General features: G+C 52.3%; 5 protein-coding genes across 5 annotated transcripts; 2 read left to right on the top strand and 3 right to left on the bottom strand.

The window, feature by feature from the left end:
- Positions 1-2,188: 2,188 nt before the first annotated feature.
- BU25DRAFT_409852 (uncharacterized protein) lies at positions 2,189-3,780 on the bottom strand. Its single transcript, XM_033706150.1, has 4 exons — positions 3,436-3,780; positions 3,093-3,383; positions 2,849-3,036; positions 2,189-2,802 (listed from the first exon to the last, which is right to left on the bottom strand). The coding sequence occupies exons 1-4, from the start codon at positions 3,538-3,540 to the stop codon at positions 2,631-2,633; spliced, it is 756 nt and encodes a 251-aa protein (XP_033563017.1). The 5' UTR covers positions 3,541-3,780; the 3' UTR covers positions 2,189-2,630.
- A 4,211-nt stretch (positions 3,781-7,991) lies between these two features.
- Positions 7,992-10,117, bottom strand: BU25DRAFT_447794 (polysaccharide lyase family 4 protein; the record flags this gene model as incomplete). Its single annotated transcript, XM_033709558.1, has 2 exons — positions 7,992-8,202; positions 8,256-10,117. 2 exons carry the CDS (start codon positions 10,115-10,117, stop codon positions 7,992-7,994), a joined length of 2,073 nt encoding a protein of 690 aa, XP_033563016.1.
- A 1,333-nt stretch (positions 10,118-11,450) lies between these two features.
- On the bottom strand, positions 11,451-12,419 carry BU25DRAFT_323534 (uncharacterized protein; the record flags this gene model as incomplete). The annotated part of the gene is made up of 1 exon (XM_033702261.1): positions 11,451-12,419. A coding segment is annotated over one exon (969 nt), but the record flags the coding sequence as incomplete, so codon positions are not given.
- Positions 12,420-12,529: 110 nt separating this feature from the next.
- Positions 12,530-13,187, top strand: BU25DRAFT_409851 (uncharacterized protein). The gene has a single exon (XM_033706149.1). It carries the CDS (start codon positions 12,805-12,807, stop codon positions 12,988-12,990), a length of 186 nt encoding a protein of 61 aa, XP_033563014.1. The 5' UTR covers positions 12,530-12,804; the 3' UTR covers positions 12,991-13,187.
- A 208-nt stretch (positions 13,188-13,395) lies between these two features.
- On the top strand, positions 13,396-19,216 carry BU25DRAFT_32914 (uncharacterized protein). The gene is made up of 3 exons (XM_033702306.1): positions 13,396-13,959; positions 14,140-17,760; positions 17,809-19,216. The coding sequence occupies exons 1-3, from the start codon at positions 13,561-13,563 to the stop codon at positions 19,174-19,176; spliced, it is 5,388 nt and encodes a 1,795-aa protein (XP_033563013.1). The 5' UTR covers positions 13,396-13,560; the 3' UTR covers positions 19,177-19,216.
- The last annotated feature ends 1,929 nt before the right edge of the window (positions 19,217-21,145 follow it).

Here is a 21,145-nt window from a genome sequence, read left to right as displayed (position 1 = left end):
AAGTGAGACGATAGGGTTGCTATGTGGCTTCTCTGCGATATGGCGAAGTAGAGACGACCAAGATGCTGGAGTGCGGGAAAACATTTAGATTCTTTGGACGTCACCTTTCCCAAGCTCTAGAAACGCACGTAGAGGCAGCCTATGTTTCTTTTGCGAGACAGTCAAAAACAGATTGAGGTACAACGCATGTTAAGATCAATACTTGTCTCTCACACAAATTACAACTTCTTCAAAAACCATGACCCTCATTTCTTGCACTAGAATGTAGTGGTATGCGAACGCACAGTGCCGGCCTGAATGTTATCTATTAAAGTTGGAGTGTCTTCAGATCCGAAAATGTACAGCCTGTGCTCTATGTTCTCTGCCGCCACTGCCCATTGTCACAGTCTTCTGCGCAATGCCTGTGGCAACCACAGGTATATATACTCCTCGGTTTGATGTGCCGAAGATTAATCAAAACGCCACCACCAATCGTTGATGTCTGCGCAATATCAAGGACAAAGTTTTTCCAAAACAGACAATGACCACTCTGGGTGCGGTATCAGATTGTTTTTAGAACACTATGTCGGATAAGCAATGCTCTGTGTGGCTTATTGCTGTGCATCATCAGAAACTACAACCTCTGAACATCGTATTTGTTGAGCAGGGGCGCCTTTGCATTCATACCTACCCTCCAATTTTTTTTTCTCTTACAAGACGTCGAGAACTTCGTGTGCCAGTCCAGGAGACATTCGACAAAACGTCGTCGAACTGCTTTCATGCTGGAGCTATCTTTCCCTCTCTGAAGCCTCAAAATTGGCCAGGCTCGAGCGTATGTCTAACGTCAATTGCTGCGCGTGAATGTTCGAAGACTCGTATGTGATTGTGCTATGTGTTGAGCCCTTGTCCACGTTCCAGCGCAACGTCATGAGCGGGAGACTCAGCAATTCATCTAATGATTGCATGGCGTGCACCACAGATTTGTCCATTGCTGTGGTATTCGGTGTGCAAGAGTCTCTGTGAGGACTCGTCAGTGATGATTAGAGCACGCTGTCTAGGCTGCGTAAGGCTGACGGAATATAACCCTTCTCAGCACCCTGGGACATGCACCTCTCCATCGCACTGTCTGTTCAAAGACCCAAAAGTGCTTATCGAATTGTTCATCCGCCAGCTCTGGAAAATCATAGTTCAGTGCCGTACTGCGATGTTGGTGCCCGGACAGGTTTCGAAAATGCCAAAGCACCTTGGACGAAGCCAAACGACCTTTCACAAACCTGGTCCGGTTGAACAGCTGAAACACGCATTTATCTGCACGGCATGTCCTGCGTGGCTCCTCGCTGCTATTAGTCCAAAACAGACCTCAACTCCGCTCAAGGTCGCGATCTTCTGGAACGGAGTAGATATTCGACCCTTCGTCTTGTTCAAACCCTCTCCTAACGCCCTCCATTTCCGTATTTCTGATCCGAAAACCCGTAGCGTATCTCCTCATGTCCCGTTCTCGAAAAGGTACCGAAAAAGAGGACCTGCCCGGTTTCACGTGGGTGCACTGTCTTCCATTTCGCTCGGTACAAAAGTAGGTCGGGCATTTATATGTCTGGGAGTTCGTTGTGTGCTTTTGGGCACTGGATGCTGATTTTTCCATCTCTAAGGCCCTCTTTTTTAAACCCTAAAAGAAAGAAACCAAAAAATTCATCTGCGCCGCTTCAGCAGTTGACCATATTGTCACATCTGGTGCCCAATGTCTGAACACTGATGGCGAGTTACTACTCAGTCAATGGCCCGAGGGGAAGCTCGATGTCTGTCCCTGAAGCTAGACAGACTCTATCAGAAAAGCGAGAGTCAAGAAGCCAGATCCCGTGTCGCTCCTTGCTGTGCATTGCTCGAGATTATATTCACGTATTTCTATGGTCGTCGGGCAAGAGTCTGAGGCATAGGTTACCGTGTATGGCCATCTCTTCCTTTACACTCCATTTTTGGAATTTCCGGCTCCTGAAATCATCTCATAAAACTCGTATGTGCTGATTGTGAAAGTGCTTAAAGGCGACTTCGGACGCGCAAATGTTAGGGCCGCGACTGCTTTGTTGATCTATATCGAAATGTCATGGCTGAGTAAGGAATGCCGAGGTGCTCGTCTTGTGTCGGACATCAGTATCATGTTTTCCTTGTCAGATGTGGTGTATGATCTGTCATGATCCAAAAAGTCGAGAGGATGGGATCATATTCCTGGTATGCAGTGTACTTCCTGTCAGTCAAACTTATGATGGAGAAAGGCTCCCTACAGCACGTGAAAACTGCATCTTGTTGTTAATGTAATAAAACTTCGAGCGCTTTGAAATGACAGGTGGTTGTGTGTCGAGACAGTTGTCGATTGCAAATTCCACGCTCATAGTACGTACCAACCAGAAGTCACTCGCCCAAAACCACCAGAATGAGTAGCAGAGGGGTATCATTAGGAAGCAAGAGCGCGAAAGCTACACATAACAATAAAAGATATGCCGCATCATTCACTCAAACGAAACGCACCAGCGCCAAACAACGCTCAAAACGCAGTCATTTCGCCGCTATGCCAAAACACCGCCATTACACTCTCATGCAAAGGATATCATCGCTCATCGACCGTGAAGGGTGTGGTCGTGAGGAGGGTAGATCGACTACCGGGTTGGACGCGACATCGAAGGCGACCGTACAGAATTCGATATGCTCTGTCTGCTCTGGAAGGAAGCAATGCTCATCATATCTGGATCTCGTTCCGGGGGTTCGTTTTGGTATTGGAAACCGATGTGTTTGTAGCCGTTATCCCAGGCTGCAACACGCGAGAGTAGCCTGCTTGTCGTTAGAGAGCTCTAATCTGTGGCGATGGTGCACTCACTGGTCGTCTGGCTCAATGTCCATTTCTGGGATGAGCTCGTAGTCGCCCTCTGCTGGCAGGTAGTATGCTGATGCTGTGATGCCCAGCGCTGTGGCGACGAGGAGTGTCCAGGATGCGGTGCACATAGACCAGGAGGAATCGAGGTGGAATCCGGAGAAGAATCGTGCATCGTGATCGAAGACGTATGACTGCGCCACGTTAGCACCCAATCACCTCAAATCCAGAGAAATGGAGAAGAGCGTACCACAATAGCCATACCAGCGCCTTGAATGATGGCGCTGAATATCAACACACCCACTACGACGCCCCAGCCCTGCACCCTCCTCTGCACGCCGCCAGACACGATGACCACGAAGCTGACCAGCGTGCACAGCTCAACGACTACGCCAAAGCTCATCAAGAAGCCAACGGTGCGCCACATGTTGCAGAAGGAGGCATCTTTGCCACAGTCGGAGGTGCGAGGGAAGGGGACACAGTGGCCTGTTTTGGCGGAGCAGCGCGAGTGGAGGCCGTACGAGTATTCTCTTTCGCCGTTCTACAATGCACTGTTAGTGGGTAATCATGGCGGTGGAAAAGAGGCAGCTTACAGGGCGGTAAGACACCCATCTCGGCATGGCGATACTGGCGACTGTCATCGCAGTACAGACCAGCGTGAACACAAGGCCCACAGCGTAGACACTCCTGCGCGTCATGATGCCTCGAGGTGTATATCTCCTTGCTCAGGGCGATGGGAAGCTTTCGAGGGGCGCGGTTGGTGGTAGAAAAGGTGTGCGTGATAGCTATCTCTGGCTGGGCCAAACACGCTGCTTGCTTTCGGTTTGGCGATGATCGCTTGTGCAGAAGTCACGCAAGCAGCAAGGCAACGAGGCGGGGCGCGACGCTTCGGGATGCCGAGGCGGTCTGTAAATCCTCTGGGATCCGTGAGAACCTGCCGGAGAGGAGCAGGTTACAGAGCGGAGGCGCGCAGATGCATGCTGGGAGCAATATGTAGGCGGCTCGGGGGATGGAGCGTGGAAAAGCTTGAGTATTGGTACGGCAAGCTGGGTTTTGCGCTACCCATGTCATGGTCCCATGGAGACAAGAGAATCATGACGGCATGGGGGTCGAGGCGCCAGTTGCCGCTAGGGAATAACATCCCGCGGCCTCACCGCTTGGACGTTTTTTTCGCGTGCCGTTGATAGCGCGTAACGCAATGTTGTAGACTACATAAATCGCGCTCTGCGTGCTCGTGAACACCGGGTTTGGTCAATTGTTTGGTGCTTCGTGGTTGCGCCTGCCAGTTGCTCCTGCCGTTGTTGTGGTTTTGTTGACGCCGTTGCCAAACTTTGTGGCGCGCACCAACCGTGCGCACATCGCGCACATCTCCGATCTCACCATGGCCTCGAAATTACAACCAGGCAACATCCCAGCCTTGCCGCCAACTCACCCACTCATTTCAAGGTCCTACAAAACCTCACTTTCTTTTTCTCGAGTCTCGTGAGTCGCAGAGAATCCTGCAACCCCACAAATCCACATGAACAACTCAGACTGTCACACTGTGTTCTGCGTAACATGCCAGCCCCATTTTGTGATCAAGGTACGAAATGGGAAGTACCGCGACGCTGTTGGGGGTTGCGACAGTCCTCTTTGAGCGATCACGCCTCGAAAGATATCTTTTGAGCGGTCACCAGACCTCCCAGCCATAAGCACACCACCAGCTGTGAGATGCGCGAAGTGGGCACGTCTTCGCGCGAACACGTGGGGTCGCAAATGCCATGCTGGAACGATGGTTTTCCTTGCATCACGCCAGCGGATCGTAGTGTGGATCACCTCCAAAACACCACGAATGTCGTTCGCGGACATCGATTTCACACTCTCATTACCACGCTATATTGCACGACTGCTGTCTTGGGTGTTTCGCTGACGGTGTCGACGTGCTTACAGCGCGTTTATTGTTCGCAGTATTGACAGCTGCCTACCTTGGTAGGTGCCATCCACCAACAAATCCCATTCAGACAACAAGATAAGAGCACGTTCACCGCCACTAAACGGCAGCGATACAGCCGAGTAGGATGTACGCAGGATGCGGGGAACGCTTGCGTCGCAGCAGCCTCTCTCAAAGGCGTCATTTTGCTGATTGGCTCGTGTTTGAGCACACTGATAAGCTGCGCAAGATGATTGGGTGAGAAGACTACACAGCTTATGGAGTGCATGTGTTGAGGCGGGGTGCGTGAGGTGCGACACCCATACGCTGCGCTTGTGTCTGAGACTGTGGCTGCAGACTCGTATCGATTTCATGGTTTGGAGGACCTTACTTTCGAGACCGTATACAAGCTACCTCTTGAAGGACATATTCCACCATCGCGAAAGACCCATCTTTCGCAATCCAGAGTCCATTTGAGCAGTATTGTCGGCCTTCCATCATTAGCAATCAACCAAGACCACAGAGTTGCATGTATCAAGCCAGCACACGACACAACAACCACAGCGGCGCGCACCGTACAGCAGGGCAGCGCGGTTGTTGAAGTCCGGGGTACATGGGTGTGCATTGGCTCCCCCTCCCTCCCGCACGCACCCTGCATCCGCTTGATGATGGACTACACCTCTACAAGCACTAGGGCATCCAAAGAAACAACAGGTTCGTCGACTGCATGACGAGTGTGAATCTACCTACGTTTCATATCGAGCACAAGGCTTTAAGAGCCATAGACGAACCGGGGAAGGCCAAAGGCCATCCTTGCTTCAAGCTTTTTGGGATCGAAAGCTCAATTCAAAGAGTTCAGGGCCTGTTCTCACACCGAACATACCATGGTGCTCACAGTGTTCCTGGCTGTGGCATTTCTATCCCCCCAGGACATAAGAAGACATGCCATTTGTTGCGGACTTTCACGAAAAGGCACATCAAATACCACATCGCCTGTTTCGGTAAAAAGAAAGAGAGTCAAGGTTATCGGGAGAAACTTTGGATGTCAAGGCGCGGCATGTAGGTGCTAGCCCCTTGCTGCTCACACTGGAAGTGGCTGCCATTGGTCTGGCGCTCGAAACCAACAACATAATAATTGACCGACAGGCACATTGAATCTTGTTGTTGTCCATTTTGATGATGTCGAGAGGCTGTGATGATGAGGAAGAAATAGCAGGTTTGGGAAGCTTCTATACTGTGTATTTGTGCAGAGAACCCAATAAAGGCCTTGGGAATAAGTTTGGATAGCGCACAACGAGCCTGCTGACTGGAAATAGTGTCTTCGAAGTTGGAAGACCTCAAATCCCAGCCTGTAAATATCAACGGTGCTTCAGCATTTTGAGCTCTTGAAGTACGCGCAAGGCTTGGAAAATATCGTAAGCCCTGGCGTTCCTTTCATTGTCCCAGAGCGCAGGCAATGGTAGTGCACATGATAGTGTCTTGACGCGACTCTTGTTCACTGAGTTGGCAGGATAAATTTGAACATCCAGAGATCTGACCTGAGATCTGGCATGTTGGCGGAGACGAGACATCGAAAGCTAATTGGGCCATTTCGGATTCAAAGTTAGATAAACGACAGTGAAGAAGCGAAAAGCTGAGACTGTGATTCGTTCATAGACTCGTTGGACACAGTCACATGGTCACAGAGCTGAAAGCCCTATCGCATGCACTACTCCCACCAACTTTTCAAGACGTAGAAGAGTGGAGTAAGACAAGAAGAGAGCAAAGCAAGTAGGTATTCGCATAGTTTCGACAGCGTTGAAACGCCTCGAAACACCATGCTTTCTGGTTTTCCGAATTTTGAGGGCACAAAATTGCCAAAGAACATGGCAAGCATCTCTGATCTTTTTGACATGCTCAACCGTCACACAGTACTCAAAGGTATGTAGCTCGGCGACTTCCATTTCTGGCCTTTTGTTTCCTTGGCCAAATAAACTCCCATGGCAACGCCTGAGTGCAGATTTTATTGAGTCTTTCACTTCAGGCAAATTCAAACACCATGGTCTTCTACCAGTCTTTTGGATATCATGCACAGCTTTATTCTCGCTTGATTGCAGGCCAAGTACATGTGTTTGCGGTACTTCCTGTCGAGCGCTCAGCAGAGCATTTCAAGAGACCAAGAAAGACAAGCCTGAAGAGATGGCTAAATACGTGCTCTCGGCATGCCAGTCGACATTTGATCAAGCGTTCTTTGTTTCGAGTAAGTCTGTAATAGTTGCGAATGAGAAGACATGCGTCAACGAGTCACCGTTTTTGTGCGTCGCTCTGGGCCATCACTTGCTACAAGCTACGTACCAGCAAGCGTTCTGTTTTTTGTATTACCTTGAATATAATCGAGCCCAGACATTTACCAGAAGAGTTTAGTTTTCGGCTTCCGCCACGCATGGGTAAAGAGGTATTAAAGTTTAGAGTCCTTTGCCGGCAAACATTGCCACGCACTACGCCAGTTTGGAAATGATAGAGAGGACATTGCGGAAGAAATATCGAACGCTCCAATCGGTTTAATATACCATGTAAGCGAGCATAGTCAGATGAATTGATTTCTTCAGTACACGATTCCTTCATCTTAGTCGCGACAGAGTCGTGTCTGAGGGCACGCGAGCAATGTAAGCCATTTTTGCTTCATCAGCACCATGCTGGTATTCTCCCAACATAAAGTGAAGTCAGGAAAAGTCAAAGCGGAGCTCCTGATCACGGAACGAAGTTGACTTCATTTGAATAAGGAAAATGCTGCACTGGCGGCGAAATCGTCAACCTGTATTTACGTTTGATGCATTGACAATCTGGAACAGGCCTTAGACATTGGTGGTCGTGCAGAATACGCCCTCCAGAAGTCTGGGGCTCAAAGATCACAAGCAGGATCGAACAAGCAGGCGCATTTCAATCAACCCGCCACCAGCCGTGACGGATTTGCTTTGGAATTACGTGGTGATTAGAGCAGAAGAGACTTGTTGAGCAAATACAGATGGGGCTAGAAGAATCTATGACTTTACTTCCTCTCCTCACGCGCTTGAAGGTCAGTGCCGCGGTGACCGTGTCATTTCCGTACGCAGGTGGAGCATGGGGCTCAACAGAGGAGAACTTCTCGACAGCAGTTTCAGCCTGGGAACGACCTGGTCACGACATCAGAATACTAGCCCTCCCAGAAGTGACGGCCCTTGAAGTGATCGCAGTATATTATTGAATACATGCAGCTATACTTTACTTGACTTCCAACCTCAGGGCGTCATACTGTACATAGATACTCCTCGGCAACAGCGCACTCTCGTAGTCCGTAGCGTTATACGGAAGGCTCAACACGAACTGGTTAGTGATGTTGCTGCTTAGATAGCTTGTTGGGAACAGGAACTTGTGCCTCAATGTGTAACAAGTGACGGCGCTTCGGGTAGCGCACGAAGAAGACTGGTTGTAGCTTCAAAGACATTAGCATCGTGCCTCTCAGTCTGAAGCATGATATCAACTCACGGGATAATCCATGGCTCCAATTCGTGCCCATTTACCACAACGACATACGGTACGTTGTTCCAAGGTTGTGTAACATTGAACGTGTCGGTATTGCCAGCGGCCGTCTTAGCCCCCGCCAACTGAATCGTGAATGTTGCATCCTTCTTGTGTGCCAAATCATGCTGATTGACATCGAACGTAATGGTCCAGTTGTTGATCTCGCCATGCCCTGCGACCTGTTGTGGCCTCCTTGAGTTTGCATATCCACCAAACACGGACCAATGCACGTAGTTGAAGTCCTTGTATGTATCACTTTTGCCGACTTGAAAACTCACGCCATCCGGGAAGTCGGAAAGGTAGTCGTATGCGCCCCAGTAAATGCGGTATTCCGGAGGATGAAGCGAAGTGTTGGAAGGTACTCCTCCGTGGCGCCACTCTCCACCTGACTTGTCTGGGGCACCGATGCGCCAGAGCTCGGTTCCTGCGGACTCCGCCTCCCATGACAGTGTGCCGTAGTTTGTCGTCTGTCCGGCTTTGATGACTATATCATCCTCTATGAAGTCGCCGAAAATGCCGTCAGCGTACACTGTCACCCGGTACGTGCCCACTGCCACGCGATCGATTTCTACTGTGCCGTTGCTGTCGATGTCAGCCCAGTATTGGTAAGTCAACGGGTCGATCACGTTGTCCTGATAATCTACACCGTTCTGGGAGAGCACTGCAATTGCATTCTTCGCGCCTTCGGGCAGCTGGACCTTGGCCTTCCACGCTCCTCGCTGCGACGTAGGCACGTAGTTTGGAATATGTTCTGCGATGGTGTCGTAGAAGTCGGCGTTCCAAGACGAAGATGCATACTGGACGGCTTCATCATATAGCGTTTTCCACGAACTACCAGCGGGCCCCTTGTTGAAGTGGTAGTACTGGGGTCCGAACGTTCGATCGAAGCCGTCGGTTATGTTGGGCGTGCCCGCACCGTGATGATTCGAGACCATGTAATTATAGATGATGCCGTCCACCACCAGGTCTGAGTGAGTAGGCCCGCCATAGTACGTGTCTTTGGTGTTCATCACTAGCCAGGCGCCGAAAGTGGAGTTGTCTTTGCTTTGCGAGCCGTCTGCAAACAGGCCATGAGCGGTCAGGTCGCGCCACTCTGCAGCGAATGTGTATTTGGTGAAGTAATCCGCGAATGCATCCACATACGGATCATCTGTACGATTGCCGATGTACCAAGTCGCATCCTGAACGGTAGTCGCGTTCGTTAGGTTGCCAGTGGCAGGGTTGGGGATCGGCATAGGCGAGGCAAGATCTTCGTTAGTGATGAGATCGGTCCAGAGCTCTGTGCTGGGCCGGAAGAGTGTTCTAAATTCCTGCAAGTTGCGCAGGAAGGGCGTGGTAGAATTGTGATATGCGATGCGACTGAATGTATGCAAGCCAGTCTCCCCGTCACGGAGAAACCAGTATTGTTGCAGAACCTGGCCGGTAGGTGGATACACTTCACTCATCAAAACACCACCATAGGAGACATTATGAGTATCGACACCCCGGAAGAGTTGGTACGTGGGATCGATCGAACCAGGTGTGTATGAGCCCGATCCAGTGCTTGATGGGCCGGTGGCTGGGATACAGTAGCAGTCAAGATATGGGCCCACACCATACCTCCCATTACCCGAAGAGCCTCCAGGCGAATATGGAATGTAGGCTGCAGAGCCAAGCAAGTCTTGTCCATCGAGGACTAGGGTGTCGATACCACCGGTTGTCTTGTTCACTGAGACGAAAAACCTGTCATTTTCGAGTTGCAGGTACGCCGAGGTCTCGTTGGCGGTGAGTCGCGCGGAGACAAGTTTCAACGAGGTGAGAAGGAGCAACAGGATGTCGAAGCGCATCTTGAGACGGTTGTCCGGGGGCGAAGCTTAACAGGCAATAAGCAGTTGAGCCGCCTGCATGCCAAGATTATATACGAATCCGATCTTTGTGATGATCTCGCTCACCTCTTCACCGACCCACCTGGATATCTGGGGTATGGGGACATTGTTCCCCATGTGGAGTGAACTACCAACCGCATTGCGTATAGTTGCGGGGATAATGTGCGGATAATCTCACGCCCACGAATGGTGCGTACACCAGGCACCAAACGGTTCGGGACAAAGCGGACCGAGCACTTCACGATGGGAAGACTGTTTGCTACTGTTTGCGTTGTCTGTATTGTTCTGGACGGTCACTTCCAAAGGTTGGGGAGCTTACAAAATTAGGCAATTGACGTCATGTTCGGTCAATCGATACGGTGTTAGGAACAAACTCAATCTCCACAACTGCAGCCTCACAAAACAACCCCATACATTTTTGCTGCCCGTTTGCAATGGCCCATAAAGCTCGTTCAGTGCCAGTAACGTTGGATGCTGCTATGTACACAAGCTGCCATGACAGCAGGGATCCCCGCACGTGAAGATGGTGAAGGGTATTTGTCTTCAGCAAAGCAGGCACATGTGAATGTTCAAAAGATAGGAACGGCGCCGTGGTGGATTGCAAAACGCATAGATGAAGAGTCTATATACACTTTTCAGTCTCCATCTTTGGCTACACAGGTCAAATCAGACAGTCTCGACCAATATTAACCCGTTTCCATTTATTAAAAGAGCCCTGAAGGCCGGCACATGAGCGGCCTGCATGATGATCTCGGAAGTGATTGGATAGATTCTTGACGAGAAGCAGCAGAGCGGACGACTCTCTTATAGATACTTTCACAAGTCATGGAGGAATAGTTTTTGCAACGTGGACACGAACTCCCTCTGTATTTTCTTTGTCGGAAGCCGCAGCTCGAACAAATCTCTTGCTGGGTGCAGCTTTTGGCGCCACAACAAGACATCGTCACCTTCACCCTCGGTTTTTGTTTAACGGAAAGCAGCTCAAGTTTTCAGAATATGGATGGACAATTTTGTGAAGACGTGAGTGGAAGTAGAAGGGAGAAGTGGTACCTACACCGTTGCACAACCGGCAAAGTCTGCTTTAATTCAAACAAAAAGACGAGCAAGGGAAAGAGGAAGAGAAGAGCTGGGGGCTCGAGTGGGGTTATATACTCACTGGATTGCGCTTGATGGGTTCTCGTCCGCTCAATGCTTGCCCGGGCTGAGGGCTCGCAAGTTGAACACTCTATCATACAACATCTTCGCTGGCCATCTAAAAGACAACATTCTCAGGGTCCCGCTCAACAACCTTGTTGCGCTTCAACATGTCGTGACACAGCAAGCTCGCCGCCACACTCACGTTAAGACTGTCCACGCCAACTTCGTCAACCTCCCGTCCGTGCTTGATGCCGACCTTGTAATGCGCAATGTTGAGCAAGCTGGACTTGAGCCCTGTGCCTTCAGCGCCCATCATCAATATCGTAGGATGCTCCGCAACCGGACTGTGCTCCGTCAACCGTTTTGAAGACCTTGCCAGAGTGTAGACGATGTCAGACGTGTTCCCAGCTTCTGCGTCCTTCTCCGCGCCCTTCTCCGCGCCCTTCTCCGCGCCCTTCGCTGTCGGTATCGCATCGGCTGCATAGCATCGCCACCCATTCCTGCTCGCCTTGCCCAAAAACTCACTCGGCTCCGCAACCTTGAAAATAGGAATCGCCTCCGCGGCCCCGGCACTCGCTTTGACCGCGATATGGCTCCACGGTGCACTCTGTCTCGTCGGTGTAACAATAGCCTCAACGCCGAGAAAGTAGGCGCTCCGTGCGATGGCGCCGAGATTTCCTTCGTCTAGTACGCCGTCGAGGTAGAGGATCAGTGGGTAGCGCCACGACGAGGATTTGTAGGCGTAGGAGGTGCGGGAGCCATTTACGGCGACTTCTTCTTTGGTCTGATGGCCGAGTACGACGTCGAACTTGCCCTCTTCCCGCGAGCACTCTTTCAGTTCGGCGATGGGTGGGACAGGCAGCGGCGAGGCTTCGAGGACGAAGCCGTTGTGTGGGCGGCCGGAGGATGCTTTGTCGAAAGCGCGGTCATATTGGTCCCCTACTTCGCGTGTTATCTGGCGCAGATTCGAGGCTTTGGCGCGCGCGAGGAGGATGTCCCGGTTCAGGCCCCGGCTGTTGACGTAGAGTTTGTAGAATTGCCGGCGGTTGGCGCGGATGGCGGCGAGCACGGAGGCGTAGCCGTAGATGAATTCGCTGGCGGCGGTGGTGTAGGGGAGGGAGTCGGGGGCGCGCTCGCGGGGGGAGGCACGTGAGGGGATCGAGGAGCGATTTTCCCGCGCGGAGTCGCGGGAGAAACGGTCGGGCCGTTCTGCGCGGTCTGACTGTGACGTTCTGGAGTCGCGGTCGTTGCGGGGGGAGCGTCGGTCGTCACGGTCGAAGCCTCTTGTGGGCCGGCGGTCGTCCGATCGGTCACTGCGGTCGAGTGTCCTTTCTGTCCTGCGTTGCGGTCTGTCGCCTTTCTCGAAGTCTTCACGGCCGCGTCGAGGCGCTTCTCTTCGCTCGCTCCCTGTATCCCGGCCTCCTGGTCGCTCTTGTCTGTCCTCAAACCGTCTAGGCCTGTCTGTGCCAGGTGACCGCTCATACCAAGGCCTCTCGCTATCCTGCCCCCTCATGCGACCATCAACAGCAGATTCATCCGACCTTCCACCGCTTTTCCGCAGCTCTTTCCGTCTAGGCGCAACACCTTCATCCTCCCATCTTCTGCGCCGTGCTCCTATCGAAGACTTGCTGCGTGACGGGCGTGACCTGCCTCCTTCTGCCCGCTCCCCGCGCGAAGACGTCACGTGCTCATCGTGAAAGCTTACGCGCGTGCGACTGCTCGACCGTGGTCCTGAGAAGCGGTCTGGGCCACTGCCTCTGCCCTTCTCGATGGCCGCGGTGATGGACTTGTAGCGGCAGAATGTGCGGGGGAGGGCAGTTCGTTGGGTTCGTAGCAGCGCACTACTCAGCATAAAAGGGTACGGCATTGAGGAAATTTTTTGGAGACAGCAGGGGTTTGGGCAGTATTTGCCCTGGTTTGCGACAGGGACTTGCATTCACATTCGTCTGAAGTTTCGCCAACTTTTGGTGATGAATGGCCCGCCGTACTGGTTGCATTCGCGCCATCACGCGTCAACGTGTACCGCCGCAACCAACATCCGACGACGATCAAGTCAACTTCACACACGCGACCGTTGCGTCATTGCCCTCTTCCAAGTCGGCCGGACTCGCAACGCGACTTAATGCAACGTTATCTCGGCTATGTAAAACACAGGACCATACATTTTTACCTTCTTTGGCAGTTGCAAACCACCCCTCAGTTCATAAGCTTGCGATACCCGGACATATCCTCGAGCACGCGTCGCATCCCGTTTCCGAGTCGCCAAAATGGGCCCAGACGACGATACTACCCAGCTCATGGCAGCTTTTCGAAAAGCAGGCACGACGAGATCCGGCGCGAACAGCCGCACGTCTACAAGTGCCACCCCCGTCTCGCGCCGCTCAACGCCACAAAGGTCGCCTGCACGACGCTCGCCGCCCAGAAAACGCGCCTCGATCGCTGTGGAGAGCTTCCTGTCCGACTCCAGTTTCGGCGAAGATGTTATCAATGCCAAACCGCTGCCAAAGGCTAGGAGACTACTCCAGATTCGACCAAAGCCTGTACGGAACAAGAGCGAATACATCTACTACGAGCCACAAGATGAGGTGGAAAGTATCGTGCGCGAGTGTTCGACGCGGGGTGACATCGCGTATGAGGTCAAGCTTGTGGGAGGTGGGACTAGAGAGGTAAGTGAGATGGCTGCAACCCGGTGATTGAGGGAAGTGGTGAGTGAGCTTTCCGCGAGGAGGTAAAGGAGCGAACACTCTGTCCGCGGCTTTGGGGTCGTCTACACCATACCCGCCAAGCTCCAACCCTCCAACTCTCAGCCACGACCCTCCCGTTGAACGTTTCTCATTGCGCCATAGATCAACTTTGAAGAACTTCTCGAGCTTCCAGGTGGCCCAGCAGCACTCAACAACCACCAGCAATACGACGATGCATCTTCTCCTAGCTCTGACGACATGAGGCTCCGCGGCAAGACCTCAAGCGCGAACAACGACGATTTCGTGGATATCACCACGATTGGTATCTCTTCCTCGGAGGAAGACGACATCGACGAAGACGAGCTCGCACCCAGCCGAAGGCTCCGCAATGGGCGGGTGAGCGAGCTGGCCAGGGGCGCGAGGAACAGTGGGCGCGAATCAAGGAGTCGGTCACGCCTCAGCGACCCCAACGAGCTCACAAGCAGTGACGAAGACAGCGAGGATACGGGCAGGAAGCGCAGAGGGAGGAAGACGAGGGCGTTGGAACCTACGCGTCGTTCTACCAGACAGCCGGTACCTGTTCAAGCCACCGATGATGAAGAGAGCGAGGATGACGAGAAAGACACCAGCAACTCGGACAACATCATTCGTTCAGATATCCTACCTGGCCACAAACGCAAGAGGCAAGGTCTCCGTGCATTCAGGCCTGAGAAGGCCCAGCGCATCGGTGCTCGTCAGTCCGAGCGATCTACACGCGCCACGAACAACATGGAGGAGGCGGGCGAGAACGACATCTATCGCTCAGACTCTACAGCAAGGACCTCCGTGCCGCAGGCCAAGGCAGTCCGGGAGGTCTTCGAGACATTACCTCGAAGCGACTTGTTCCGCTCCCGTCACGTTGAAGGCTGCGAAGTGTGCTATGATGGGCCGAACGTCGCTCCCCTCATCTACTGCCAAGGATGTTCACTCGCATATCACAAAAACTGCTTGGGCACTCGAAGCACTCGTGAGCATCTCGTCACTAAAGTCGGCGATGAGCGGTTCGTCCTGCAGTGCAAGCGATGTGTCAACGTCTACCGGAAGAGGGACCGCTTTGCGCCCAATTTGGCCAGATGTCAGGACTGTGGCAAGAACGGCGATTCCTGCAGACCTTTCAGGCATCGCAAGACTACTCAGCAAGAGATGAAGGAGCGAGAAGAGAATGGCGGCGACGATCCAATCACTGACGTACCTTCCAAACTTATCAACAACCCACACAACGTGCTCTTCCGCTGCACCAAGTGCTCGCGAGCATGGCACTACCACCATTTACCACCCTTGTCGCAGTACGCCATGGACGTCAACCGCTATGACGAGGAAATGGCTGACGAGCGCTTCCGCGAGTACTCGAACAAGTGGATGTGCAAAGAATGCGACGACACCGATGATAGGAAAATCGGGGGTCTTGTCGCCTGGCGTCCGTCCGATGTGGAAACCTACCAGCCTGGTACGCCTTGTGAGCTCGTAAATGAAGACGACAAGCAATATCTCATCAAGTGGGAGAAGCAGTCGTACTTCCACGCAGCATGGTTTTCTGGTGCTTGGACATGGGGCGTCAGTGCGTCTGCCATGCGAAGGGCCTTCTTCAAGAAGGAGGATGGGCCAAAGATGCGGACCGAGGACGCCATCCCCGAGGAGTACCTCCGCATTGATATCGTCCTTGATATCAAGTTCACCAGCTATGTCGAGATCCGCTCCGAGGAGATCGATAAAGCGCGTATCAAAGAAGTCGACAAGGCACTCATCAAGTACAAGGGTCTCGGCTACGAAGACGCAGTGTGGGACAAGGTGCCGACATCGGAAGATGGTGACAGATGGCTCGACTTTGTGACTGCGTATAATGACTGGGTCGCTGGCCGTTATGTCAAGGTTCCAAAGCAAGGCCCACTCAAAGCTCGCCTGGAAAAAGCCCGCAACACTCCATTCGCCAAGCTGGAGAGGCAAGCTCAGCCGGAGAACCTTGTCGGCGGTGAATTGATGAAGTATCAGATGAAGGGTCTGAATTGGTTATACTACCAATGGTACAACCAGAAGAATGGTATCCTCGCCGACGAGATGGGTCTTGGCAAGACCATTCAGGTCATTGGCTTCATGGCGACACTCGTTCAGGAACACAACTGCTTCCCCTTCCTGATTGTGGTGCCCAACTCAACATGCGCCAATTGGCGACGTGAGATCAAGCAGTGGGCTCCGTCGTTGCGTGTGGTGGCGTACTTCGGATCTTCACAAGCTCGTGAGATGGCGTACAAGTACGAGATGTATCCCGAAGGCACCAAAGATCTGAGATGCCACGTTGTGGTGACTTCCTATGAAGCTGCTTCCGATGACAGCTGTCGACGATTCTTGCGAGGCGTCAACTGGGCCGGTCTGATCACCGACGAAGGTCAGCGCCTCAAGAATGACAAGAGTCAGCTGTACACCGCCCTCTCAGGCGTCAAGGCACCGTTCAGGCTGCTAATGACTGGTACCCCTCTGCAGAACAACGCTAGAGAGCTCTTCAACCTGCTGCAGTTCCTGGACGAGACTATTAACGCTGCAGAGCTCGAGGAGAAGTACGCCGAGATGACGTCTGAAAACATCAAAGAGCTTCATGACATGATTCGACCATTCATCCTCCGCCGTACAAAGGCTCAAGTCCTGACCTTCCTTCCGCCCCTCAGTCAAATCATTCTGCCCATCTCCATGAGCCACTTGCAGAAGCAAGTATACAAATCGATCTTGTCCAAGAGTCCCGAACTGCTAAAGGCCCTGTTCACCTCGGACAAGGGTCTCAAGCAGCAGGAGCGCGCCAGTCTGAGCAACATCTTGATGCAGCTGCGCAAGTGCCTGTGTCATCCCTTCGTCTACAGCCGCGAGATCGAGGAGCGCACCGACGTCGCCGCCGTATCTCATCGTAACCTTGTCGAAGCGTCTGCCAAGCTCAGCTTGCTTGAAATTTTGCTGCCGAAGCTAAAAGAGCGCGGTCACCGAGTGTTAATCTTCAGTCAGTTCCTCGATATGCTCAGCATCATCGAGGACTTTTTGGACGGCATGCAGATGGCATATCAGCGTCTCGACGGCACAATGGGCTCACTCGAGAAGCAGAAGCGTATTGATCAGTTCAATGCTCCGGACTCGCCCTTGTTCGCCTTCCTGCTGTCAACCCGCGCAGGTGGTGTCGGTATCAACCTTGCAACGGCTGACACAGTCATCATCCTGGATCCTGACTTCAATCCGCATCAGGACCTGCAAGCCATTGCGCGAGCTCATCGTATCGGTCAGAAGAACAAGGTCCTCTGCTTCCAGCTCGTGACTCGAGCCTCTGTTGAGGAGAAGATTGTGCAGATGGGCCGCAAGAAGATGGCGCTTGACCACGTTGTCGTCGAGCAGTTGGACGCTGACGAGGACGAAGAGCACGATGTGGAGTCTATCCTCAAGTATGGTGCTGCTGAGCTGTTCAAAGACGACACCGCAGACCACGACATCCGTTACGATGACGCGTCGATTGAGAAGCTGCTCGACCGCAGCCAGATCGAGAACACTCGGGCAGCTGCTGGAGACGACTCAGCAGAGTCGCAGTTCAGTTTCGCACGTGTATGGGCCAATGACACAGGTTCGCTGCAAGACAACCTCGACATCGTTGAGGAGGAGATAGCTCCTGACCCAGGTGTGTGGGACAAGATTCTGAAGGAGCGACAAGCACAGGCTGCCGCTGAAGCACTCGTGCGAGCGCATGCCCTGGGCAGAGGCAAGCGCGCTCGAGTCGTAAGTGTCCTGCCCAAGGCCAAAAATGCTCATACTGACGCGTCACAGAACGTCGGCTACATGACCGAACAAGAAAAGGCGCAAGCTGCTGCAGTCGACAGCGATGAAGAGGCCGCACCTCCGTCACCCGTCAAGATCGACAAGAAAAAGAAGAAGAAGAAGCGATCTGACACCGAAAGCGATACTGACTTTCAGGTCGACTCCGATGAAGACACCGAGGTTGAGCCCGAACCATCAGAAGGTGATGTGCAGCAAGAGCTCGCAGCCTCCACTCAACAGCGTCATGTCAGCGGTCTCGCTCAGCAGTCGTCAGCCCGAACAAGAGGCGAAGATCAGCTTCGCCTTCCTGATCAGCTTCGTCTTCCTGATCAGCTTCGTCTTCCTGATCAGCTTCGTCTTCCTGATCAGCTTCGTTTTCCTGATCAGCTTCGTCTTCCTGATCAGCTTCGTCTTCCTGATCAGCTTCGTCTTCCTGATCAGCTTCGTCTTCCTGATCAGCTTCGTCTTCCTCATCAGCCTACCGCTTCTGCACCTGTAGAACGCAGTCCCATCAAACCGCCGAAGAAGAGCAGTGGTAAGGGTTCAATTCCATCACCAAAACCAACAGCCACAGTCATCAAGAAGACAACTTCTCAGAAAGACGGCAAAGAGCCAACAGTCATCTCCTTGCTCTCACCACCAGCATCGCCAAAACTAACAGCAACACCCTCAGTCAAACCCTTCGTCCGTGCCAACATACCCATCCGCTCCCCCGTCGAACCGATGAACTTATCGCACACGAACCGCATCTGCCCTGCATGCCACAAGTCCCACCCCAGTGGGGCTTGCGAGTTGAAGGCTGCGGGCGTCGAACACTGCGGATTGTGTGGCCTCGCGCACTACGGTCACGGCCGCACATGTCCACATATTAAGAGCGAGACGCAGGTTAGAGAGATGCTGCAAGCGCTCAAAAACTCGCCCGAGAAGAAAGAACTCGTCGAGCTCGCGGTAAAGTACCTCCGTGGCGTCAAGGGGGCGTTGGTGCAACAGAAGAAGCGCGATCGCGAGAAAGCTGCTGGTTTGAGCCAAAATATGGCGAATATCAACAGCGCTGTTGCTGCTGCGACTGGTAGACCGGGTCAACTATCGGTCGGAGTTGGACCGCTTCCAGCGCCGTCCGATTGGACGCAGAAACTGCCACATCCGAATCAGTATACGGAGCATGGGCAGAAACAGCATAGGCCGTATATTCTGCCGCAGCAGAATGGTGGTGGAGGACAGAAGACGCATCCGCAGCAACCGCAGGGTAGGCCACAGGGAAGCGGGACGGAGCATGCGGAGGGGCAGTTTGATGAGAGGGATGTCGAGAATACGCTCAGGGGAGTTCTTGGGGCAGGGATAAGCGAGTATGCTGGGAGTGGTGAAAATTATGGGTGAAAGTATTGCATGCTCACAAGCAAATGGCGTTATGGAGCGAACCAAATCCGAGATGAGTCCTGAGGGCAGTGGCAGAACCTCAAGCAAAGAGATATACGATGAGGGCAATTTGTTTCGAGTCCATCAGCGTGATCTCCGAAACATTCTGAACGTCCTCACATTCATGAAACGCGAACCTTTTCAGTTTTCCTAATCGGCTCAAACCGACACATAGCCCAGGTTGATTCCTCTTTTGCCATCGCTCCAAGTAATATATTGCTTGTATGGTCGCAAAAAGAAGAGCCACGCTCAAGTACAACCGCAGTTTTGCAAAGCTGTCCAGGATTCTGGCCATATAAGGTCGCGCACGTAATCTTAAGGAGGCGAACGGGCAAAGACATGTGCGCTTTGGGTTTTCAACCGTTGATCGCAAAGTGTGGGAGATGGTTGAGGGGAAGAAGATAAGAATCCGGGGAGGGGCAGAGCAAGACATGCGTGTGTGGTAGCGAGGCTTTGGCATTGCAGAATACAGCGATTGGTTCAGAGGGTGTGGTACTAGTGGTGCAGGAAGCATCATGATGTAATGCACGGGCTCGGCATAGAGACCTCGGGCGATGACCATTTCGTTGTGGCTTTACAATGTTGTGCTTGAGAGCTTCGTATCGTGCTCACATCTATGAATCGCTGTACAAGGTCTGAATGAAGCGGTCTCGTCTCACACAGATATATATCTTGTTGCTATCTTCTTCCTCCGGACACTTGTGCCTTCTTTCCTGGTTTCAGATTTCGGCCAGAGCCCCACATATATTCGCAATAGTGATCTATTTCCGAGTGTTGCAACATCTCGATTAACTCAGTGTTGTGGTGCTTTTGAGGGAAGCGAATAGGGTAGAGACATCAGTCGGTATGTGAGCTCTTTCTGATCTTTTTCGTAACTGAATGTGGAGCAGATGATTGAGGATGGAAGATAATGGACGGTGGGGGGTTATACAATTCTTCGACTGAGATGGGGGGGGGACAGATTTGTGACTGTACCCGGAGGGGAAAGCGTCACCGCGTGGATGTTGAAGTCACACACAACCAACTCTCTTCATTTCCATATTGTTCCACCTTTTCAAATCTCACACTTTGCTAATATAGGCACTTACTGGCGCTTGAACGCCTTTTTAGGATCCATGCAGTTTTCTTGCAGGAGCAAAGAAGTAACGGCATGGTGGCGTGTGGATTTTCGAGGGATTTCAAGAGTTGGACACGGACTTGCTCGGACATGGAGCCATGGTAAACCATCTTTGGGTAGTAAAGCAAAGGCGAGGAATGCGTGAGACGAAAGCGTAGAGAAGTAACGTATACGACATGTTATGCATTGGGGAAAGAGGTCATGGCGATGGCGTTGAACTCTTGGTCCAGCTCGAGTCTCGGATATGACACTTGGCAATTATGTTTTGAAGAAGGAGCAGAGAAAGTCATAACTCAGCCCCGACGAAGGTTTGGACTTGCAGAATTCAGAAGGTAGTTGAAGAGGACGGGATAAGTGGCGGTGTAAGAGGACATATTTTTCTATAATGGATAGTTCCGTCAGTCAGGCCTGGGGAGAATATGGTCAGGTTGAGAGACGGTGTTTGAGTTGCTCCGGGCCTCCAACCATGGTAGAAGTGGGTCATAGTTTTGTCAACACGAGAGGCGCAGGGACATGCGCCATTGCAGCTTCGTTTTGGATAGTTGGACGCAACAGATGGTGGGGGAAGGGCAGACAGCTCAGTCGAATTTTGAATGAAAGGAGCAAATGGGCTTTCTACAGGCCAAGAGCTGTGCAACAATGCAATCTCCGTTAGAACACGTCGATCGCTATCTCCGTATCTTCAGTCGTACATATATGAAGTGATGGGTATTCTCGGCCTACAGAATCTGCTCAGATCGACACTTCCAGGTTTGATGCTGCTTTTCAGACACGCAATAGATGGCCAACATGTTGCGAGTACGTCTCGCAAAG

Source organism: Macroventuria anomochaeta, assembly GCF_010093625.1.
Source record: "Macroventuria anomochaeta strain CBS 525.71 unplaced genomic scaffold BU25scaffold_12, whole genome shotgun sequence".
NCBI lineage: Eukaryota > Fungi > Ascomycota > Dothideomycetes > Pleosporales > Didymellaceae > Macroventuria > Macroventuria anomochaeta.
This window is presented reverse-complemented; position numbering and strand designations above follow the sequence as displayed.